General features: G+C 42.7%; 1 protein-coding gene across 2 annotated transcripts in view; it reads right to left on the bottom strand.

Moving 5' to 3' along the window:
• The window catches only part of ARPC2 (actin related protein 2/3 complex subunit 2), a 30,063-nt gene extending 21,874 nt beyond the window's left edge, over positions 1-8,189 (bottom strand). The window contains exons 1-2 of one of the 2 annotated variants that reach the window (XM_066346652.1): positions 8,049-8,189; positions 7,751-7,832 (exon numbers count right to left, since the gene is read on the bottom strand). In XM_066346652.1, the coding sequence (XP_066202749.1) occupies positions 7,751-7,824 (74 nt within the window). In that variant the 5' untranslated portion in view covers positions 7,825-7,832; positions 8,049-8,189. Of the gene's footprint in view, positions 1-7,750; positions 7,833-8,048 lie in introns of those variants that run through there. The other variant, XM_066346653.1, reaches the window with a different exon arrangement.
• Positions 8,190-19,077: the final 10,888 nt, after the last annotated feature.

The following is a 19,077-nucleotide window of genomic DNA, read 5'->3' as shown; positions in this document are numbered from 1 at the left end:
CCCATCTGTGAAATGGGAGAACAAAAGTGATCCTACCTACCCCATGGAACTGCTAAAGATAAAACAAAAAAACAGATACAAAAGGAAGGCAGCAACAGCCTAATACTTGCTGTGTGCTTCCCAGCTTAGCCTAGTAGATACATGGACTTCTGATTGATAAATGCTACCAAGTTATCACCTACAAAACATGACATACATCCTAGCTATGAACAATGGCCAATTAATCCCCAGTGAAAAGCTACTTCATATGCTCTCTCCATTACTTAAAGCCCAATGGAAGGAAACAAATGAAAGCTGTTTTATCAGCTAGCTACCACTAATCAAATGATCACACTTTGTGTTATGGGCCAGTAGACAAGACAGACACATTTTCCCATTTATTCTTGTCTAACTTGCTGAGGATCTCACTGCTCTCTCAACTGTAAAAGGACCAAGTCTGAGTTGCCCTCCAGGGTTTCGGGGAAATAACAGAATATATAATGTGGTTCATAACTGTTTTAAAAAAGCTGCTGCAGAGGCTAAACAATACTTTTCAAGGAAACTAGCTTTTATAGAGCATGTCTGCCCTGTTGGAAAATCAAGCCATACAAATCGCATTCAAAGTTTCGCCTTGCTTCTTCAAAGCCACCCATATATTATAGGAAACGTACTCTGGGCATCTCTGAATGGAAGCATCAAGTGGGTTTATGAAGCAATGAGTTCAGAATATGATAAATAGAACTAGATGAAAATTTAAGGTGCTTCTGATCTTTCATTTGAAACTAGCCGAGGACAAATATAAGGGATAGCCAACAAGCATTCTTTACCTCTAGAAAAAGGGCAAACATTAACTTATGGCCCATTTGAATGAGATTTTCAGAGGCTGCAGGACAGGACGAAGCACCGAGGCACATTCTCCTGGAGAAGGCTGGCTGTGCCAGGAAGGGTGGAGGGTTTATAAAAGTCCAGACTGCATCATGTAGGAAGTGGTTTTTCCTTTTCTTTCTTTTTTTAATCTTTAGAGTAACTCAGCCAGTGAAGGACTGAGTACCTCATTCTCCCACTTCATAAACAGACTGAGAAGAATCAACTAGAAATAAATTACCTTTCTATAAACATTTTGAGTGAAATTTTACACTTCTCTAGTTTGTAAAGTCCCCTGAGCACAGATCCCCTGTCGAAGAAGTTGCTAGGATCTATGCTAAATGGTTTGCTGCCTGATATGAGAAGATTTGTCATATCACTGCCATTAATATTTTAGTTTACTATTTATGGCCACACAAAATGATGCAGAGGAGAGAAAAGTTGCAGAGAGAACATTAAGCCGAAGGAGTCTTCCTGAGAAGTCATCTGGGAGCTAAAGGTCCGACAACTCTGTGCTCCAACAAGGAAATTGTATTGAGTGTGAAATAATATCCTAACACGATCGTCTTAGTTCCAAGACCAGGGGTTTGTTGTTTATTCCTGTGATCTAAAAAATCATGGAGTAGAAGTGTGTAAGACTGGTCTGGAAAAAAGTGTTCCCCTTAACAGGCCAAAAAAGATAAATGGTTAAGTTATATTTTGTTCCATACCATCTGCTGAAGTTTCATATAGTGGCGGTGAGTTTAATCACAGAAAAAGCAAGTCTTTCAGAGTTAACTGTTCAATGCAAGTTCTATCATCTACTGGCTATGTAACTGCAGGCTATGTTACTCAGGTTCCTTTTGTAGAAAATGGAGATGAAAACACCCACCTCACAAGGTTGTTATGACGTCTAATTGAGATATGTGTACAGTAAAGTTTCCCAACCAGTGTCTTATGACTAAGTTATAGATATGCCGAGATAATGATCCACACAGCCCTTAGGGCAGTCAGGTGGTGGGACCTCGAGGCTAGACCATTTACCCAAATGTACCATTCTATGTGGGACATACCATAACTAAGGTCAGGAATCACCAGTGCTGGGTGTGCCTGCACAGCGCTTAGTACATGTCTACTCCCCCAAAACTCCCAAGAGCCCTAGTTTTCTCCACTATAAATGGGAACCACTATCTGTTACAAGTGCACATTTGAAATTAAATGAAGCCATATTCAAGCTCATTGGAAAGTGCCTGGTTCACAAAAGGTGATCAATAAATTAGTTTTTCTTCTAGGTGATGTCAAAGGAGACCAGACTTCAAAGCCACAGCTGGGAGAGGTCTGGGGATTGTGGTAATTCCCAGAAGCAGCAACAGATCAGCAGTACAAGGAGAAACAGAACCCCTATTGGTGTCACTCTGTTATAATGTCTGGAATCCTAGAACAAGCCAGCTGAAGAATCCTTCAGGATTACTGAATGAACAACACAAGACACTAAAACATAATAAATTCATTCAGATGGGTTTCAAAAACTACTCTTAAAACTCTTTAGAGCCTGACCAGGAGTGGCGCAGTGGATAGAGCATTGGACTGGGATGCAGAGGACCCAGGTTCGAGACCCCGAGGTCGCCAGCTTTAGCGCAGACTCATCTGGTTTGAGCAAAAGCCTACCAGCTTGAACCCAAGGTCGCTGGGTCCAACAAGGGGTTACTCGGTCTGCTGAAGGCCTGCGGTCAAGGCACAAATGAGAAAGCAATCAATGAACAACTAAGGTGTTGCAACACGCAATGAAAAACTAATGACTGATGCTTCTCATCTCTCTGTTTCTGTCTGTCCCTGTCTATCCCTCTCTCTGACTCACTCTGTCTCTGTAAAAAATACATACATACATAAATAAATAAATAAAATTTATTAAAAAAACTCTTTAGAAAAATAGTTTTTTTCCTAAGGAAGCTTTTAGAATGTCAGTAATTGGTCTATAAAAACAAACAAACCCTGGTGCCTGACCTGTGGTGGCGCAGTGGATAAAGCGTCAACCTGGAAATGCTGAGGTCGCCGGTTCAAAACCCTGGGCTTGCCTGGTCAAGGCACATATGGGAGTTGATGCTTCCAGCTCCTCCCCACCTTCTCTCTTTCCTCTCCCTCTCCCTCTCTGTCTTTCTCTCTCCTCTCTAAAATGAATAAAAAAAAAATTTAAAAAAAACAAAAACCTGGCAACTATACTGCTCACAAAAATTAGGGGATATTTCAAAATGAATATGAAGCAATAAAAAAAGAAGCATTTGATTTCTTTTTATTAAGCAAGAACATCAGAAAAGCAAACAAGTCAAAGAAAGTTGTTCAATTATGCAAATGAGATGCAAAACCAACTTTTAATTTCATTGGTGGAAATGCACTATACAAAAAACTGAAAGAAACAGAATATCCGATCCCCTAATTTTTGTGAGCAGTGTATATTATCCTATTTTCTTTTCTCATTAAGGATTTTGGAGTTTTTACTCTCAAATGTATCCAATTCTCTTGGGGTTCTTATGTCCCTCTTCTAATTATCTCTTCCATGAGCAGAATTAGAGGAATTACTGAATTCTGCTATCTTATAAAGGTTTTTGATCATTCTTCTTTAAGTCTCTATATGGCTTCCATCATGTTTTTTGAGTAAACCCTACAAAAATGGATCGTATTAGACAAGAGGTGGTCCTATACTCTGTGCTAAAGCCGTATCTCAAAATATAGAGAAGATCTAAAAACCAATTCACACAATGTCAGAAAAGCGATAAGCTCCTAAATAACTAAGAACCATTCTAGCTGGCTTCACCCACTACTTCAAGAAAAGATTTACTGAACTATCTACCTACCTACCCACCCATCCATCCATCCATATACCTACAGTGAGGTCAGTGGGGGGAAAAGATGACTAAGTGATAGACTCTGCCCTGAAGGAGTCATCAGTTGGCAGACTAGCTCTGGGGCTTCATGTCCAAAGCAGTCCCATGGAGACCAGAGGACAGGCAGCAGTGTGTCACTATCACGACCTGTAAAAGGACCAACCAGATTGTCTTAGTATATCAGCCACTGCATTCCATTCCTTCTAAAGGCTTCAACAATGTCCTAATTCCAAATCACTTCAAACCAGTCTGTCTCTCTGAGGACATATGCAGCAGATTTGGGAATGAGAACAAGGTAGCAGCAAGATTTAATTTATTCCTTTCTCAAATTTCTCCTCCCACAGTCCTCGCCCACCCCAGCTGGCACTGCTTGCTTACTGAGCTTCACTCCCCCTCAGAGCCACAGCTCCCCACAATGTGCACCGCTGCGGCATGGAGCCGGCATGCACTCAAAATCAACAGCAATTTGCACCTGACAGCATCCCCTCAGTCTTGGACTCTCTAGCTAAGTGGGCAGCCTAGCTTCTGAGGCTGAAAAGATTCTTGGTATGTATACAGTAACAAAAGAATTAAATTAATTGGCCAGATTAATTCTGCTTTAATTGGGGGTCTGGGTAAGAATTTCTAAATGAAAAGGCAGTGCTCGTGACAAGACCTGCACATGAGGTTATTTGCAGGGCTGAGTATAGCTTTTTAATTAGTCACATTTTCTTAGTTTGCAGGCTATTAGGAAGACAACTTACCAATAATTACCAGTTTGTGAGTATATATAAATCATTCCAATAAGCCACTCTCTCAGGAGTGTGGCAGAAAAAAAATAAAAAGCAATTTGTTTGGAATGAATCTCAGGCTTTGTTAAAACTGCCTCCAAATTAAAATATTGTCATGACCAAATGTATTCTTTAAATAGTTTAGATGACAGACAGAACTGGTTTAATCTGAAGGAAATATAGACTTTTAGTTGGATGTCAAAGGCAGGAAGATCCAACAGGATAATCTGAGCTGGATCACTAAAAAAATATCAAACTCAAAAGGAAAGTCACTGCAACTGGGTTCTGAAGCATATGCCACAGAACTGTTAAGACTATCTCATGCTGCCATTTTCAGTAGCTGGAAGAGTGCCGTCCATTAGAACATTCTGAAATAGTGGAAATGTTTTCTACCTGCACTGTCCAAATACAGCAGCTCCTTAGCCACATGTGGCAACTGAGCACTAGAACTGTGTGAAGAACTTAATTTTACATTTATTTCACTTTAATTCTTATTTAAACTTAACTAGCCACATGAAGCTACTGGCTATCAAATAGGACATCACAGAGTTGGAAGATTCGCTTTGGAAAGGATTGCTCTGAACCATAATTTCCCCAATCGGTTTGCTCTGCGAAGAGTAAAGCAGGATGGAGCTCACGTCTCCAGCAGGTTTTCACAGAAGCAAAGCCTCTCAAGTTTCCAGGGCTTCTCCTCCAAGCTACTGCCTTTCCTATCGTCTTTCTCTGATCTTGACCCAAAACAACTCACCCCTTAGCTAATTTTGCCAACAAGCTTTCTCAGAAAGGCCCCCTTTTGCTGTTCCTGCTGGTGCTGAGCTCTGGTAGAATCCCATAAATGTTCATGATTATCACACTAATTATCCTTTGCTGGAAGTTCTGCCTTAGGCATGCACCTTGATAAAGACTACACTACTTTGCCTGACCTGTGGTGGTGCAGTGGGTAGAGCATCGACCTGGAATGCTGAGGTCGCTGGTTTGAAACCCCTGTCTTGCCTGGTCAAGGCATATGTGGGAGTTGATGCTTTCTGCTCCTCCCCCATCTCTCTCTCTCTCTCCCTGTGTCCCTTCTTTCTAAAATGAATAAATAAAATCTAAAAACAAAAAAATTTAAAACAACAAAAAAACAGGAATTATTAAAAAAAAAAAAAAAAAAAGACTACACTACTTCACTGTTGCCTCATCTTACTGGTATGCCTTAAAATTCACACTTGAGTTTGGAAACAGGATGCCACTGGGTGTTTCATGTGCAATCCCAGGAAAGCCCTACATCGTAGGCCAGACATCATGGTTTCTCTTCAGATTTTCAAAGTGCTTTTCAGAAGTATATATTTTGAGCCCACTCGTTTAAAGTCACATCTCAAAGGGAAGACAGGCCAGAAGAAAAGCCAAACCATGCCACCCTGCCCTAACAGCCAACACTGATACAACATATACTATACGTCCTAGAAGTTCTAACTTATGTGTTCCAGACTTGAATGACTACTTTAATTCCTCTAATATGGTTAGTTGCTCTGAATAATGGGTCACATTTTGGAATCACAAGTTATTAGCACACAAATAGATGTGACTGGACTCCGACACTACAAGGCATGCTCCTACTTGAAAATGTGCAGGCATTTATCTTGTAGATCAGTTTATAACCGAGTAGGTTTCATTTCTTTACTAGTCTGGACTTGAGAATGCACTTAAGATCAGCTGTGAAAATGCAGAAGTTAATTGACTTCCTCTTATGTGCTACACTGCTCAAAAAGTAGATAGCAATCACCCAAAATAAGACTGAGCTAATTTGCTTGAACATTTAAAATGCAAAGGAACTGGTAAGTGACAGCTTAAGACAAGAAGCAAGTTAGCTTAAAATATACTGCTCACAAAATTTAGGGGATATTTCAAAATGAATATGAAGCTATAAAATATCCCCTAATTTTTGTGAGCAGTGTGTGTGTGTGTGTGTATAAAAAAGCAACTGCAGCCCACAGAAAGAAACAATAGCTGCTGCTCCTTGTATGCGTTATTTCAAGGAAGGTTGTGCTATGTTTTACAGATAAAACCTGTGGACTTATAAAAGAGATAGGAGGCACAATATATAGAATTTAAGCAGCGGGTTAGAAGTATTTTTTTAAATGCCTCCAAGCCACAATTTCATGTGGCCACTTAGAATTTCCCTTCCATAAATCCACTCCCATCCTCCTCCTACTAGTTCTCAGCTCACCAGAAACAGTTTGCATTTATTTCCTCAACTCTGCAACCAAAATGTGAAGCCCCATGCTCGCAGATGGGGAAATGAGGCAAAGAGACTAACCACAGGACACCAAAAACTAGAAGCTGAAATTTCCTGGCTCATGCTTTAAAAGCAAAGCAGCTTTGGGGGAGGAGGCTGTCTTCATTGATTGCTGTGTTTGACAGAAGGCTGCCTTGAAAATTTGTCCTAAGCCCGCCATTGAAAAGGACAACCGTAAAAAAAAGTTACTTAAGACCTTCACAGACCCTCCAGGCTTTCCAGCGTGCACCTGGGCCAGGATTACCACAGAAGAAATCACAGACCAGGGGGATGGTACAAGAACGTAAAAGATAACCAGATAAAGGCTAGTGCGTGGGGAAAAGAGGAGGAGAACCTCAGAAGATAAGGAAGGGGTGTGGATAAGGAAGGGGAGGACTATCAACTCTGTTTGAGAAATATGTACGAGGTCGGACAGTGTCACTCCCAGCAGGGTTCAGGGAAGAAAAACTAGAGACCACATTCTTCCGGCAGCGGGTCTGCTGTCGGTCTTTTCTCCTGCACCTTTAGACGGGGATCCGGGGCAGGGGGTGGGGAGCGAGAAGGCTGGTAAAGATGTGGGCCTGCATCTTCTTCCTTCCCCAGCCCTGGGAATCCCTGAAAACTCCTTCCAACTCGATCCAAACGGGCTGTCTTTGGGTTCAGAACAATGACGGGGATACTGGGGGGAAGTGGTCCCACGCCCGCTAAGGAGGGCAACGGGATCCTCCAGCTAGAGTTCCGGCCCAAGCTGCCCCCGCGTCCACAGGTCTCCTGCCCTTTGGCACGCGCACTCCGGTCCACTCCCTGCTTCCGCATCCTCCCCTGAGCCTCTCCCCACGCATCTCAGCCCCTCACCCCACCGCACCCAATCGCCTCCCACGTCTACTCCGCCCGGGCAGCCCCACGCCCGGCCAGGTCCTCCACCTCTCTCCTCCATGTCTGGGGGTGCTGAACACTGGGGATCAGCAGGGGTCAATCCTGCCTCCCCTGCCACCCTCCGGCCCCGGGCGCGCGCTCACCCGGCAGCCGCGTTCTCGAACTTGAGCGCGAGCGTCTCCTCGATGATGCGGTTGTTCACCTCCAGCAGGATCATGGCGGCGGCTGCCCCGGGCAGGGGAAGGAGAAACAAGGGCGGGTGAAGGTGGGTAAGGGAAGGAAGGACAGAGGGAGCAGCCCTGCTGCCCCCTGAGGAGGGGGGCTGGGTGGGGTAGAGGTTAGGGGAGAGGGGGAGAGGGACCAGGGTGGGGGGGAAAGGGAAGACGCGAGCACTGGCTCGCGCACGCACTAGCTGTGAAGACACCCACCCACCCGACCGACCTGGCCCCAGAAGCCTGAACCCGCCTGCCGAGCCGCCGCCGCCGCCACCGCCTCACCGAGCCCGATCCCCGCCCAGCCCCCGGCTCTAGCCGGCCACTTCCGCTCTCACACCCACTTCCGCTCGCCGCCCGGACGCGCGGTCCCGCGGCGCCATTTCCGCTCCGACCCTTCGTGCACGCGCACGCAGGCGGGCGGGGGACAAAACGGAGGCTGCGCTTCCGCATGCGCAATGCCGCTACCCGGTCTCCAGTTTCCTACAGTCTCACGTCCATCCCCTGTAAGACTCCCAGGCAGCTGTGGTTTCCCAAGGCCTGTCTCACGGTCCAGCCTGTCCCTCCCGCTCGCTTATCCCAGAGGTCCAGCTCCACCCTTCCGGTCCTGTCATTTCGGAGACCTCGCAAGTGGCTCGTCCTTATCTACCGGCCGGCTTCTTTGCTCTCAGCTTGTTTTTTGTTTGTTTGTTTTTTTTGTATTTTTCTGAAGCTGGAAATGGGGAGAGACAGACTCCCGCATGCGCCCGACTGAGATCCACCCGGCACGCCCACCAGGGGGCGACGCTCTGCCCACCAGGGGGCGATGCTCTGCCCCTCCGGGGCATCGCTCTGTCGCGACCAGAGCCACTCCAGCGCCTGGGGCAGAGGCCAAGGAGCCATCCCCGGCGCCCGGGCCATCTCTGCTCCAATGGAGCCTCGGCTGCGGGAGGGGAAGAGAGAGACAGAGAGGAAGGAGAGGGGGAGGGGTGGAGAAGCAGATGGGCGCTTCTCCTGTGTGCTCCGGCCGGGAATCGAACCGGGACTTCCGCACGCCAGGCCGACGCTCTACCACTGAGCCAACCGGCCAGGGCTCTCAGCTTGTTTTTTGTTGGTGTGTTTCTTTCTCATGCCAGACTAATGACTTCCCAGTGGCACCGTAACATAGTTCTCCAACGAATATTTTAGTGGGCTCCTGCTCTGTCCCGGGGATACAGTGGTAAATGAAATAGACAAGGTCCTGCCCTAGTGGAGCTTATAGTCTGGTAAAGGAAACAGGCAATAAATAAACTCTCAATTATATAACTGCTGATTGTTTAAAGGGCAGTGAAGGAAAGGAATGAAAAGTCATCTAGGTTAAAAGACAACTTGGATGAATAGGCCTCCTTGAGTTCCTGTCATGTCTCCAATTCTGAGCCTGGGGAGCTGCCTCCGGGTGCTGAAACGTGACTGAACATGATTATCTTTCCCTCGGAAACCCTCACCTTCCAGTACCTCTGCCACACATACCTTCTTAGTCATCTGCGTGCAGAATCTGAACTCATTTTTGTGCTACACCTGCACCTTCTCCCTGTGTACCTTCTCCAGGGAAAATGTAACAAACTTATTTGATTTATTTTCTGCTACGCGCGCTTGGGCGGGAGGGGTGGTTAGGATCCCCAAAATGAACAACAGTTCTCTCCCTGCTCCCCTCCCCAGTCATCAAGGCCCATATATCCCTTTGAAACAGAGTACCTTACTTACCAGCCATGGGTAAGCCTCAAGAAATTACAGATCCCCCCAAATCACATGCTAATGTTTTGACATTAATGTTAATTGAACTAAAATAATGCATAAACATATTTTTTAAATATACACATACAGTATACTAAAAGCTGATAATGAAAAAAACAGTTCCCTGACCTATACTCTTTAGAGCAAATATCCTCAACTCTTACACATATTCATCCGGATTAGATCTATAGATCTAAATAAATGCTTATATGACTAAATTAAAAAAAAATTTTATGTGTTGTTTTAGCAAGAGATGGGAGAGAGAGAGAGACAGAAACATCAATCTGTTCCTGTATGTGCCCTGACCGGGTATGGAACCAGTCACATCATCCATGCTTTCAGATGATTCGCTAACCAATCACGCTATCCTGCCAGTACAAAGATTTTATTTATTGATTTTAAAGAGAGGGTCGAGAGAGAAGCAGGAGGAAGAGCAGGTAGCATCAACTTGCAGTAATTGCTTTGCCCGTGTGCCTTGACCCGGCAAGTCCAGGATTTCGAACCGGTGATCTCAGCATTCCAGGTCGATGCTTTATCCACTGCTCCACCACAGGTCTAAATTCTTGATTTGTTCATTTTAAGGATTATTGGTTGACTTCCTGACATGATAGATAAGAACACACCTCTATCACATAATTGTGTAATAATTTTTGGTTAATCAATAATCAGCATTTAAATTATTCTGTGTGAGAATATTGTTTACCAATGAATCATGAAGTGCACTACAGCCATGCCTTCTTGCTTATACAACCCTTCATTTTTCTTAGTTAATCATTACCTTTTTTTCATTCTCACTTGTCAATTTTCAATATAGTTACAGCTGCCTCCTAACCACAGCGAGTGCTCTAAGACTCTGTCAAAAAGTCTAGCAATATTTTCCATATACTCAAATACATAAGTTCCACTTTTCCTATAGAGTCATTGTCCCAGGATCTTCTTTCTTCTTGTTTCCATCTGGATTCAGGGCTATCTAGACTGTGGTACAGTTGTCATTCTGGGATTTCCCTTTATTACTGTTCTGGACTGGTTTTACCCTTCTCTTGGATCCTGTGTCTTCCTCTTTCTTGGTTTACCTCCTTGTTTTGCTAAAGCACCTCTAGTAACTTCCTAAGGATGAGAGGTAAGGAATATGTTGTTAGAATCTTTGTATATTTTACAATATCTTTATTCCAACACTTGATTTATAGTTGGGCTGGTTACTGGATTCAAGTTTGAAAATACTTTTCACTTATAATTTTGAAAGTATCATTCTATTTTCTTCTACCTTTCAGAGTTGTTACTTAAAAAGTCAGATTCCTATTCATATCCCTTATTTTTTGTTTGTACCATCTTCCCTGTATCTGGAAGCATTAGAATTTTCTCTTTAGGCTATTTGTTGGAAATTTTATAATGCTGTGCTTTGCAAAATATTGACTCTCAATTTTTTTGTACCAAACTCTTATTCAAAATAGAAACTTGTGTTCTTCAGTTTTGGGGAAGTTTGTAAAAAAATTATTATTATTTCCTGGATAATTTCTTCTCCCTTATTTTCTTTTTTCTTTTTCTGGAATTCCTATAATAGGTGGTCCCTGACTTACAATTTTTGATGTACAGTTTTTTAACTTTATGATGGTGTGAAAGGAATACACATTTAGTAGAAATTGCACTTCAAATTTTGTATTTTGATCTTTTCCTGGGTTGTTGTTGTTATGCAATAAGATATTCTCTTATATGCTTGGTAGAGGCAGCAAGCCAAAGTTTCCAGTCTGCGACATGATCAAAGAGTAAATAACTGATACTCTGCAATGTAGTATTGAATGCATTTTCAATATGGTGGATTGCTTGAGACATAACCTGATTGTAAATTGAGAAGGATCTGCAGTTAGAAGTTAGATTTCTGGATTTGTCTTTTTATTTTCTTTCTGTTTACTTTTTTGGGGGTATTTTTGTTTATTTTATCTTTTATTTTTAATAGTAATAAAATATACATAGCATAAAATTTATCATCTTTATCATTTTTGAGTGTATAGTTCATCAGTGTACATTCACATTGTTATGTAACCAATTTCAAGAACTCTTTTCGTCTTGAAATCCGAAATTCTTTACCCATTGTTTGCTTTTGTTGTTCTATTTTTTTCTGAGATATTTCCTTGTCTTTATTTTCAACCATTTTAAGTTTCAGTGTTCTTATTTTCAATTTCCAAGATCTTTTTTTCCCAACTGGCCGCTCCCCATATTATTTTACCCTTGTTTCATGGACAGGAATATCTTCTATCTTCCTGAGGATGTTATTTCATGGATAGGAATATCTTTTCTCTTAGGACATTACAGTGTGTTTTTATTTTCCTTCTGCTTTCTGCTTTTATCTATTTCTTTGGGTTCTTCTTTATGCTAATTTGTTTTGGTCTCTCTCTTTTACATTTATGACCATCCTCAAAAGACTGGCTACTTGAGCAGTCTGTTCATATTTAAGGACAAGGAGACACTAAAAAGCTTGAGTGGAGGCTGAGTGTGTGGGCAAAATGAGTTGACTAGTGCCTTGTTACTCAAAAGGTATTAGCAGCATTGGCTTCATTGGGAGCGTTTTGGAAATGCAGAATATCAGACCCTATTATTATCTACTACAGCCTTTAGAATCTGCATTCCAACAAGACCACAATGCAATGCACTAACGATGTGCCAGATTTGATTGGGGGCTAAAAGATGTCAACATCAGGAGGTCTTTTCTCCAGAGAAGAATCCTCCAGTTGTGTTTGGGGTTGATCATCTTGGCTGTGAATATTTCCAGAGTGTATGAGAACAGTGGAGAATGCTTTGATTCCCCACTGACTTCCACTGAATGCTATTATCAGCCCTATGCCTGCTCACTGCTTTCCACTACTAGGCTGAAGTCTATAGGGTATGGGTCTCTGGTGGTGGAGATCAAGGAAGGTGTGGAAATGGATAGGTTGGATGGGAAAAGGGATAAATCACTTGACTGCTTTGGGACCTACAACAGATTTTCAACCAACTTTTTAAATTTAGAAATTAAATTTAACGAGGTGACACTGATCAATAAGAGCACATCAGTTCCAGGTGAACATCTCTATAGCGTTTGAACTGTTGGTTGCGTTGTGTGCTCGTCACCCAAAGTCAAGTCATTTTCTGTCACTGTATATTTGTCCCTCTTTATTCCCCTCTCCTCAACAACCAATTTTCTTCATCTTGATTTTGGTTTATTTAAACTATGACAAATAGAATAAATAAATATGTTTGGCCTGACCGGGCAGTGGCGTTGTAGATAGAACATCAGCCTGGAATGCTGAGGACCCAGGTTTGAAATCCTGAGGTCTCCAGCTTGAGTGCAGGCTCACCAGCTTGAGAATGGGATTGCTGGCTTGAGTATCGGATCATAGACATGACCCTGTGGTTGCAGGCTTGAGCCCAAAGGTTGCTGGTTTGAGCCCAAGGTCACTGACTTGAGCTAGGAGTCACTGGCTCAGCTGGAGCCCTGATCAAGGCACATATGAGAAAACAATCAATTAGCAACTAAGGTACTGCACATATGAGTTGATACTTCTCATCTCTCTCCTTCTTGTCTGTCTGTCTATCTCCCTAAAAAAAAAATCTTTGTATCTAACACCCAGCTTTTTAAATTTTTAAAAATTTTTCTGAAGTGAGAAGCAGGAAGGCAGAGAGACAGACTCCCACATGCTCCCGACCGGGATCCACCCAGCAAACCCACTAGGGGGCGATGCTCTGCCCATCTGGGGCATTGCACTGTTGCAACCGGAGCCATTCTAGTGCCTGAGGCAGAGGCCCTGGAGCCATTCTCAGTGCCCGGGGCCAACTTTGCTCCAATGGAGCCTTGACTGTGGGAGGGGAAGAGAAATAGTGAGAAAGGAGAGAGGGAAGGGTGGAGAAGCAGATAGGTGCCTCTCCTGTGTGCCCTGACAAGAAATCGAACCTGGGACATCCACACACCACACCGACACTCTACCACTGAGCCAACCAGCCAAGACCCACCCAGTTCTTTTTGAATCTTAACACTTTATGATTAAACTTGCTTCAGACTTTTTAAAAAAAGAAATACCATTGAAACTTCCTGTGAACCCCATCCGATTCCAATTTTCTCTCCTTCCTTCCTCACCTTGGCAAAGGTAACTACCTCCCTGCATTTGGTGTCTAACCTTCCCAAGTGTGTTTTTACATTTTACTACATATGCATGTATTCATAAACAAGTTGTGCCATTTAAAAATAATTTTAAGCTGCTCATTGTATCACACTGTAGTCTTTTGAAACTTTTCTTTTAGTCAACAATGTGTTTTTTTGAGATTGACCCCTGTTGTTACATGTAGCTATTTTAACTCTGTGATGTAGTATTCCAATGTAAGATTATCCATTATGATTTTTTTTTTTTTTTTTACAGAGACAGAGAGTCAGAGAGAGGGATAGACAGGGACAGACAGACAGGAACAGAGAGATGAGAAGCATCAATCATTAGTTTTTCGTTGCGTTTTGCAACACCTTAGCTGTTCATTGATTGCGTTCTCTTATGTGCCTTGACCGTGGGCCTTCAGCAGACCGAGTAACCCCTTGTTTGAGCCAGTGACCTTTGGCTCAAGCCAGTGAGCTTTGGCTCCAACCAAATGAGCCCTTACTCAAGTTGGAGACCTCGGGGTCTCGAACCTGGGTCTTCCGCATCCCAGTCTGATGCTCTATCCACTGTGCCACTGCCTGGTCAGGCTCCATTATGATTTTTTATTCATTAATTTCATTCATTAATTTCACTCATTCATTCTCTTGTTGAAGGATACTAGAGTTCTTTCTAGTATTTTTGCTGCTATAAGCAATGCTGCTTTGAACATTCTTGTACATATTTCCTTTGTATAGATATGGAGGTTTCTTTAGAGCAGGGGTCCCCAAACTACGGCCCGCGGGCCACATGCGGCCCTCTGAGGCCATCTATCCGGCCCCTGCTGCACTTCAGAAGGGGCACCTCTTTCATTGGTGGTCAGTGAGAGGAACCTAGTTCCTATTGAAATACTGGTCAGTTTGTTGATTTAAATTTACTTGGTCTTTATTTTAAATATTGTATTTATTCCCGTTTTTTTTTTTTTTTTTTTTTTTTTTTTTTACTTTAAAATAAGATATGTGCAGTGTGCATAGGGATTTATTCATAGTTTTTTTTTTTATAGTCCGGCCCTCCAACGGTCTGAGGGACAGTGAACTGGCCCCCTGTGTAAAACGTTTGGGGACCCCTGCTTTAGAGTATGGTTCCAGGAATGTCACTGCTAAAATGTGGACTACAGACATTTTGTTAGATGTTGCCAAATTGCTCTCCAAAGTAGTTGTACTCATGTATGCTTCCACTAGCAATGTTTCAAGGTTCTCATTTCTCCCTGTCTTTGGTAGCACTTGATATTGTTAGTCTTTGAAATGGGATGGATATGAAAAAATATTTGATTGTTCTTGAAAGAAGAATTATCCAGGCAGATAGAGAGGAATGCATGAAGCCTCAGAGGCCAGATAACATGACATCTTGTGGAAAGTGAAAGCAGATCAGTGAGCTGTACCGTAGAGCTGAAGGGGAGAAATACTGAGAGATGGATGGCTGGAGACATAGTAATAGCTAACATTTATTGAGAGTGAGGATTTATTCTGCACTAGGTGCTATTTTAAATGCCTTATATATACTGTCTCATTGAGTCCTTGTGACAACTCTAAGAAGTAAGTACTACTACTAGCTCACTTTGTAAACGAGGAAACTGAGAGGATGAGAGGCTAAAGAATATATCCAAAGTCAAATATGTGGCTGGTTATTGAGCTGGGATTTAGATTCCATATACCATGTTTTTTACTGTAATGCAATATTGGCATCTAGTACTGAACTAGATAGTTTTGTATTTGAGTTTCAAGTATGATAAAATCAGAGTATAAAAAACTATACTTGACACTCCATTTAAAAATAATGAGCCTGATCAATGGTGGTGCAGTGGATAGAGCATTGACCTAGGATGCCGAAGACTCAGGTTTGAAACCCCGAGGTTGCCGGCTTCAACACGGGCTTATCCAGGTTGAACGTGGGCTAATCCAGCTTGAGTGTGGGGTCACCAGCTTGAGCGCAGGATCATCAACATGATCCCAAAATTGCTGGCTTGAAACCCAAGGTTGCTGGCTTGAGCCCAAGGTCTCTGGCTTGAGCAAGGGGTCACTGGTTCTGCTTGAACTCCCTGGTCAAAGCATGTATGAGCAGTAATCAATGAACAACTAAAGTGACACCACTACAAGTCGATGTTTCTCATCACTTTCCCTTCCTGTCTCTCTTTCAGTCTCTCTCTCTCAAGAAAAAATAAAACAGATTCTTGATTAAACCTTCATCCTTTTGAAACCTGTTGGCCAAAGTAGGGAAACTTTTTTTTTTTTTTTTGTATTTTTCTGAAGCTGGAAATGGGGAGAGACAGTCAGACAGACTCCCGCATGCACCCGACTGGGATCCACCCGGCACGCCCACCAGGGGGCGACGCTCTGCCCACCAGGGGGCGACGCTCTGCCCACCAGGGGGCGATGCTCTGCCCCTCTGGGGCACCGCTCTGTCTCGACCAGAGCCACTCTAGCGCCTGGGGCAGAGGCCAAGGAGCCATCCCCAGCGTCCGGGTCATCTCTGCTCCAATGGAGCCTCGGCTGTGGGAGGGGAAGAGAGAGACAGAGAGGAAGGGGGGTGTGGAGAAGCAGATGGGCGCCTCTCCTGTGTGCCCTGGCCGGGAATCGAACCCGGGACTTCTGCACGCCAGGCCGACGCTCTACCACCGAGCCAACCGGCCAGGGCCCAAAGTAGGGAAACTTGTAAAATTGCCAGAAGTTTGCTGTTTTTAGTCTCAAAGATAGAGGCTGGAGGTCATCTTGGAGTTGTGGAGGACTGTCTGGCTATCTTTCATTAAGTCCTCTTGATCTCCTCTTCACCCTTCTCCACCCCCACATCAACTGAGCCATCTAGTACTTGGGCTTTGGTTGGTTAATAGGGAGCTCCAGAAAGAGAAGAGAGGGAAGGAGAGAGAGAGGGAGGAGTAAAATAGAGGGGAGAGAGAAAGAGAAAGCTCAGAGTATTTAATTCTCTTCTTTCTCTTCCTTGTGAAGTTGTTGCTTCAGGCTGACTGTGTTCCTCAACAAAAACTGCTTATCTCAAGGTGGCCACCTCAGCAAAGTTCTTTCCTTTCCTTCATTCCAGATCCTGGTAACCATCCCCTCTCCTCAACCCTCAGGGCCTAGGAGTGGTATCAACTTAACTGCTGTTAGTCCTGGGTTACTGCATTTTCTCTTGTGACTCCAGTACATCCATAATTTGATAATGCACCACTTAACAATGGGGATATGTTCTGAGAAATGCATTGTTAGATGATTTTATCTTTGTATGAACATCATTGAGTACAGCTGCACAAACTTAGATGATATAGCCTACTGTACACCTAGGCTATATGGTGTAGCCCAGGGGTCCCCAAACTTTTTACACAGGGGGCCAGTTCACTGTCCCTCAGACCGTTGGAGGGCCGGACTATAAAAAAAACAACTATGAATAAATCCCTATGCACACTGCACATATCTTATTTTAAAGTAAAAAAAACAAAATGGGAACAAATACAATATTTAAAATAAAGAACAAGTAAATTTAAATCAACAAACTGACCAGTATTTTAATGGGAACTATGGGCCTGCTTTTGGCTAATGAGATGGTAAATGTGCTCCTCTCACTGACCACCAATGAAAGAGGTGCCCTTTCAGAAGTGCAGCGGGGGCCGGATAAATGGCCTCAGGGGGCCGCATGTGGCCCGCGGGCCGTAGTTTGGGGACCCCTGGTGTAGCCTATTGCTTCTAGGCTACAAGCCTATACAACATGTCGCCGTACAAAAAAACAGGAGATTAAATCAAGCATAAGAGAAAATTATTTAATCTGGACACTTGGTAAGCACGAGATATGCAGGGCTGCTATTGGCATAAAAAATAGTATACTGTTTCATAGCAAACCTTTTTAATAAGTAGAGAGAGAACACTATAAAATAATGAAAGTATCATATAGTAAACACATAAACCAGTAACATAGTCACTTATTATCATTCACAAGTATTATGTACTGTACATAATTACACATACATTCTTTTCTTTGTATGTACATACTTTTATATGACTAGCAGCACAGTAGGTTTGCTTATACCAGTATCACCACAAACTCACAAATAACGCATTGCACTATGATATTATGGCTACTATGTCACTAGGTGATAGGAATTTTTCAGCTCCATTATAATCTTATGGGATCAGTGACTGTCACATATGTGGCCTGTCATTTACTGAAAAGTTATGTAGCACCTTACTGTAGTCCTTTGTAAATACATCTTCTTTAAATTATCCTAAATTGAGTGTCACATCTGTTTTTTTGTGGAATCAAGACTAATATAGGAGGGGACTAATATCAAGACTAATATTGATGTCATGGAAGATACTGAAGTAGGAAGCTTCAGGAATTGGTCCCTTCACTAAACTATTGTCCTCACAAGAGCTGTCAGAATCAACTATTTGGAACACTAGAGTCTAGTGAGTGTTTGATGAAGTGATATGCTGGTAATTTTTAGTGAATTTCAGTGTTTCATGTAGCAGCTACCATCCCTCATCCATGCAGCAGATAGCAGTTTAGAGGGCTGCATGTCCATATCCCTGGTGTGACTTGCTGATGCAAGGGTGGGAACTAGGGGCTTAGCCATAAAAAAAAATCGGGGTTCTATGTTTTTATCTGCTTAAAAGTTTGCTGATGGCTGGTCACTGAAGTTGGCTATTGTTTTAGCTCCTATAGGCTGAACTGAAGTGGTTTCTGCATTGGTGTCAGTTGAGGGAATTCAAAGAGACTAAACACTCCTTCCCCCCCCCCTTTTCTTAACATTTTTCCCCTTTTTGACAGAAATTTAAGAAAATATCTTTCAGGTCACTGGCTAATCACAGAGATGACAAAATTAGACTTCAGTGACCACACACAACAAAGAATATAGTCTTTATGAAAATAGTTTGGAGAAGATTAAATAAATAGATGACTTCAGCTTTTGTCAGGCAATAACATTCCCTGTGTTGAGGAGAATATGATTTTCAGCGTTGCCACTTGAACATTCAAAATTCCCAAATCTCATTAAAAATTATGAAGTATGCAAAGAAACAGAAAAATATGGCTCATTCACAGTTTAAAAAAAAGAGAAGGAATTAATAGAAAGCATCCCTGAAGAAACCTTGACATTGGATTCACTAGAAAAATACTTCAATAAACTGTCTTAGCTATGCCCAAATAACTAAAAGAAAGTATGGGAAAAGAAAGAAAGAAAGAATATCAGGAGAATGATGTGTAAATAAAAATAGACTATTAATAAAGAGACAAAAATTATAAATAGGAACCAAATAGAAATTCTGCATCTGAAAAGTAAAGTGGGGGTTCATTAGCAGATTTGAGTTGGCAGAAGAAAGAATCAGCAAACTTCTGAATAGGGTAAATCAAAATTACCTAGTTGGG

The sequence above is a fragment of the Saccopteryx leptura genome, chromosome 7 (assembly GCF_036850995.1).
Source record: "Saccopteryx leptura isolate mSacLep1 chromosome 7, mSacLep1_pri_phased_curated, whole genome shotgun sequence".
NCBI classification, from domain to species: domain Eukaryota; kingdom Metazoa; phylum Chordata; class Mammalia; order Chiroptera; family Emballonuridae; genus Saccopteryx; species Saccopteryx leptura.
The sequence above is the reverse complement of the archived record's forward strand: the minus strand, read 5'-3'. Positions and strand labels throughout refer to the sequence as shown.